General features: G+C 26.4%; 1 protein-coding gene across 1 annotated transcript; it reads left to right on the top strand.

Moving 5' to 3' along the window:
• The first annotated feature begins 247 nt into the window (after positions 1–247).
• On the top strand, positions 248–5,190 carry LOC145848476 (atlastin-2-like). The gene is made up of 4 exons (XM_082953920.1): positions 248–1,058; positions 1,197–1,499; positions 2,551–2,699; positions 5,047–5,190. Exons 1-4 carry the CDS (start codon positions 248–250, stop codon positions 5,188–5,190), a joined length of 1,407 nt encoding a protein of 468 aa, XP_082810046.1.
• The last annotated feature ends 810 nt before the right edge of the window (positions 5,191–6,000 follow it).

The raw sequence follows: 6,000 nt of genomic DNA, 5'->3' as shown, positions 1-6,000 counted from the left end.
AAAAGTATTTCACAGTCTGTGTTTACTATAATTGGATTTGTTATTTATAAGTCCTTAAAATTTACAACCTCACAAAAGAAATAAAACCTTTTCCAAACTTATTCATTAGTTTAGTGGAGAATTAGTTTTGAATTAGTCTATTTATCACATAGTATATACTTTATATTATATCTATAATCTTTTTTTAATTTCTGAAAGATAAAATATTATTAATTAATATTAACATTTTTTTAGATAAAAATTTTCAATGCCTTTGAGAGAGGTAGTTTCAAGACTCCCTCTTTCTACAAGCCCAACTGCAGTTAAAATTGCAAGTTTTGCTGACAGAACTGACAGCATAGAGTATGATAGAAAAGCATTTGAAAAAGTTATAAAAGATAACAAGGCTGGTAACTTGCCAGTTGTCGTCTTGGTCGTCTCGGGTCCGTATAGATCAGGAAAATCGTTTTTACTCAATTGGTTTGTGCATCGTTTATCTGAAATAGATAAAAAAACGTTTGGAAATACTGTGAACAATGTGCCGCAAAATTTAACATGCTTTAAATGGGGTTCAGGCGTTGATAGAGAGACTAGTGGAGTATTTATTTGTAGTAAAATATTTAAAGTAAAACCTAAAACTAGTGACGGAAAGGAAATAGCTGTTATCTTAATGGACACACAAGGCGTTTTTGATGAAATTTCATCAGAAAAGGAATGTAAAACAATATTTTCTCTTGGAACTTTGATAAGTAGCATACAGATCTACAATATAACTAGAATGGGTTATGACAAGCTGAATCATTTAGACATTTTTCTTGCATATGGAAAGTTTTTTCTAGAAAATTATGAAGGTAAACCGTTTCAACAACTACAATTTCTAATCAGAGATTGGCGTCATTTTAAAGATTATAAGTATGGAAGTGAAGGCGGGAAAAAGTATTTTAATGACAAATGGCTTAATAAGCCCTCTACCGGAAAAAGAGATACAACAAAACATCATCGAGAAGTTTTGAAAAGTTATTTTGAAAAACTGAGCTGCTTCTTAGTGCCCTACCCGGGAGAAAAACTCGATCGTGAAGGTAGTTTGCGGGGTATCAATTCAGATTTTGTTAACCAAATGAACAGTTTTGTTTCTTAAACTTTAGAAAATCTTTTTAGAAAAATAAAAACTGTAAACGGAGAACAAGTAAGTTGCAAAGAAATTCCTGGCATTTTAGGCGATTACGTTAAAGCTTATTCAACCGAAGATATCCCGGACGAAAAGACGCCCGTTCAAGCTAATGCTGAGTTCTATTACCGAAAAAAAGTTGATGAGTGTTTAGAATATTACAATACCAGTTTCAAAAACTTTACCAACGAAAACAAAAACACCAGCGAAAAATTGACAAGTTTGCATGAAAAGTTAAAGAAAGAAGCTCAACAAAAGTTCATTGACTCAAAAAAGATACACAATGATATAAAGAACAAGTTCGAAAAAGACTTGATCGGTAAATTAGGCGGTCGTCTTGTAGAACATACAGGTAAGCTAAACAATGAAGCATTAGAACAGTATAAAAAAGAAAACGAGGTTGAATGTGAGTTAAGTAATGAAATTAAAAGGGTTCTAGTTGAGTACGATAGAAAAATGGAGTATAAATGTAAACATGAAGTAGATTGCATTGAGCAACTTGATAAAGCTCATAGCCAATTAAGTTTTAAATTAACAAATGAATTCAAACAAATTTGCTCCAACACAAATATAGAAGTGTCGAATAACGAGTTTCTTATTGATAAAAGTATTTTGGATGGTTTAAAGAAAAAAAAAAAAAAAGACAATTGAATTAGATGATTTTTTTAAATCAAAGCTAGAATACTATCGTGACTTATTAAGCTCTGACCAGCAGGATCATAAGACTTCGGTTAAAATAGCAAAACTAGAACTTAAAGATAAAGTAGAAGATTTATTTTCTAATTTTAAGTATGAGTTTAATGAAAGATTCAATTTAAATATGATTCCTTCAGAAAACGAACTTAAACAACTTTATGAAGATATAAAAAGTAAAATGCTCTCAAAGTTTTATGAATATACAAAAAACTACCAACATAAAACACAGTCTTACAAGTTTTTGTTAGGAAGTATTGACTATGATGATTTAATAAATAAGTTTAAAAGGGAGCTAGCTAAAAATATCGATGTAAGCATAGAGTTTTATAAAAAACAACTTAAAGATAAATCAATTAAATTTTCTAAAGATTTTATGCTTGCGCGTTTGAAATGTGACAAAACTGTTGATGACGTTTACCTAAAGTATACTAAAAATATGAATTTTCTCATTAAACTTGTTCAGAATACTGTTGCTCTTTTTGAAATAAGTGACAATGAAAAAGGCGAATGTTGTAAACAGTTTAATATTGTTTGGGAAAATGAATTAAACATTGCAAAAAATACTTTAGATTCAAAGCATCAAACTGAATTATACGAATATTATCGTAGCTGTTTTAAAAACTTGGGGCAACGAATCGATCAACAGCTAAACGGGTATAAAGCAAAACTTAAAAATGAACTACTTCAGTATAATATCATTTGTATAGAAATAACTAACTTTTACAAAGACAGCATAAGCTCTTGTATAGACTACTTTACGAGACAATACAAAAGTTTTCCCGTTAAAAAATTGAAGAAAAATGCTCATGGAATTTCTGCAGCGGAGGAAATAGTTAATCTTCAGGATCGAGTTTTGGTAGTTCACGAACTAGGTACAGTTTTAATAAGCAAAGCTTTGGAAAAATTTAAAGGGCAAAGTTACACAATAAAGTCCAACTATAACTCATTTGATTTCAATACTTACAGTATGATAAAAAGCCATGAAATACTAGAAAAAATTAAATTCGAATCGCAGCTTAAAGAAGACTTAATGTTACATAACAGAAAACTATTTGGTGAGAAACTTTTTGTTTTATTTGACCGGCAATGCGTATGGAGGTCTTACAATAATGATATGATTGAAAGCATAATTGAAAAACACTTCAAAGGCCATAGTTTTGACTAAAAAACATTCAATTCTTCACAGAAAGTAGCAGTACTTTAACTTTGCTAAAGCTGAGAAAAATTAACGTATTAAACATTTTCAAAACTGAAAAAAGGCTATATTTTATTAAAAACTAAAAGTAAGAAAGTTTATTTTTCAATTATAAAGCTTAAGCTTGCATTTGCAGCTAAAATTTTTTCGTAATAGATATAAAGTTAAAAGTTATTTGTTTTTTATTTAGTTTATATAGAAAACTTTTTCATTTATCAAAAAGTAGAGTTGTGTAATTAAACTGATTTGAGTTTACAAACTAAAAAATAACATTTAAGTATTTTATAAGGTCTTTTCAATACATAAAACTACTTTTACTAAAAAAGGGTAAAACTGGTAATTTATATTTTATCTTTATAATGTTTTAACTATATATTCTCAATGATTCTTATTTAAATGTTTACTTAGTATTTTATTTTTGATAAATAAATAAGTTAAAAGTGTTTTAGTTCATAAACTCTATCGCTCTTTTTATTGTTCTTATATACTTTTTTATATTTATTTTGTTAATTTGTGAACAACTATTTTAATATTAAATTAGTTTTAAATATCACTTCGTTCTAAATTATGTTATTATCTTATTTCGACTTTGAAAGTCATATTAGACTTTTATTCAGTTTCTTTATTTACATAACTTAATTTTCAGGCAGTTAGGTAACTAACTTATATTAATGATTAATTTGTTTTTTTCCGGGTGCGATCGTTTTTAATATATTTAAGTATCATTTAATTAAAGTGCTTATACTTTATTTTTCTAAAACTGTTTGTGTTTACGTTTAAGCAATAAAAAATTATGATATAGTACAATGTAGTAGGAACTTGATTTGTAACACTTTTCAAAAGTCGTAAGCTTATTCTACTAAAAAAAGACTTTAAATCAAATTATCAATTAAATCTGTTTTTACAGTAAATTGACGTTTACGAAATAATAAAAAACTAAAGTTTACTAAGTTTTTTGTTAGAATATCATAAACTGTAAGAATAAAGTAAAGTCATTATTGAAATTTCAACTTTTTGTAATTTTGAAAAACTTATTGTTTTACAAAAGTAAGTTTGGATTAATTACCTTTTGTAATTATAATACTAAGCTTTTAGCGAAATCATTTTATAAATAAAAATGAACAACTTTTAGTTTACAAAGTACAATAATTTAGATTTTTATCTATAAAACCATTAATACAGTTTGTTTTATACATAAACCCTCCAGAACTAATCATCTTGTTGATAAGAGTAATTAAAATAAATGAATAAATAAACAACTATCTGAATTTTGTTTAAAACTTGAAATTTGTGAAGTTACAAGATTTTCTAATTGTACTTGTGTAGAATTAAAGTTGTTATTCTGAAAGTGGTAGGAATAGTTTAAATTTCTGCTTAATTTAATTAGTTTTACATCATGAACAACTATTTGTTAATTCTATTTTGTATGTTATTAAAGACTTGCTAAATAAAATTACTTTTAAGCAGCACAAACAACTGCGAAATAAATAAAAAAACCAAAAGCATTATTTTAATAAAAAGGTAGAAGCTATAAAAATACTTAATTTTAAGGGAGTTTTATGAGTTACAATATTTTAAAACATTAACAACTGATGTTTGTAAAACATTTTTGTTTAACGCTTTTCATAATCTCTTATGAATACAAAATGCAACTCCTGCAAACGTGCTTATGTAAGTAAAACTGCGAAAAAAATTTGCTATAAGTAGCTTGTAATGTACCTATACTAATTTACTTTTATTTTAGTCTCACAGAATTTTGTCTGATATAATAATAAATGTAATTTTTTCTAGTTAAAATTTAGTTTGACAAGTTCTAAAAGTTTATAAAGTGCATGTTCTAAAAAGCTTATTTTGTTTGGCATAACTCGTGATTAAAAAAAACTTGTTACTTATTACATTAATTGGAAAGTAACTGTATAGTGTATAGTATTAATTTAAATATTTAAAATTGTATTACATATTAAATGTATATGTTAAAGTAAAAGTATATTAATTGTACAGTTTATAGGTCGAATCATTGGACCGTTCACCTCTCAACGAGATATATGCCAGAGAAGGGGACCGCGTTGTTGGAAACCGCTTACGGAGAAGTTGCCAAGCGGGTGATGTGGGCAAGCAAGAAAGACTTTGGACCGTGGGTTCTGCACCTTGATTTCGAAAAATTACAATTTTTTTATATAGTATTATTTTCATTTACTACTTTATGCTTTAAAGGTATTAAAAAGCATCAACTTCGAATGATGTTTAAAAAGAAATTAAGCTTTAAACTATAAAACTCATCTGTTAATTTTAAATCTATTTCTAAATATATGCTTATACCTTTTTCTTCATAAGTTACAGCGTTTGCTAAAAAATTCTTAACCTTTTATTTACTTTTTTACCTAAAACCTGAAAGCTTTTTCAAATTTGTATAAATGCATTATGATACTTTAAGTTATCAAAACTAAAGTTTTCTATTTCTTGTATACTTTTAAGGTTCGTAATAAAATAAGCAGTCACAAAGTTAACATATCAAGTTTACCTTATTTAAGTATTTTCGTGCTTTTACTTTTCTAAGAACTAACTTTTACAAGTTTTTATTGCTAATTTCAGATTTGAATTATACTTAACTTTATTGAAAAAAGTAAAATAGCGTTAAAATATCAAACGAGATTTTATTACACTTTCAAACTATAACACGTTAACTAAAAAATATAACAAAATTAAACAAAAAAAACTATTTAGTAAAATCCTGAAAAACACTTTTTGATAATAAGCTTGTTACCTAACTCATGAAAGCTGTTTTAGAATTAACTTAGACTAAAAATGTTTTTCACCTTATTTATTTTTTATCTAACTGTTCAAAACTATTTTTATTACTTTTTCTTAAAACTAAACAAACCTGGTTTTGTAACTTTTTATGCTATGAAAAAATTATTAGAACAATGAATATTGCTTGATTTCAACATTTTTGGAATTTTTA

This window comes from Thalia democratica, unplaced genomic scaffold (genome assembly GCF_965202585.1).
Source record: "Thalia democratica unplaced genomic scaffold, ktThaDemo2.hap1.1 HAP1_SCAFFOLD_1457, whole genome shotgun sequence".
Classification (NCBI taxonomy): domain Eukaryota; kingdom Metazoa; phylum Chordata; class Thaliacea; order Salpida; family Salpidae; genus Thalia; species Thalia democratica.
Note: the sequence above shows the minus strand (reverse complement) of the source record. Positions and strands in the feature narration are given on the sequence as shown.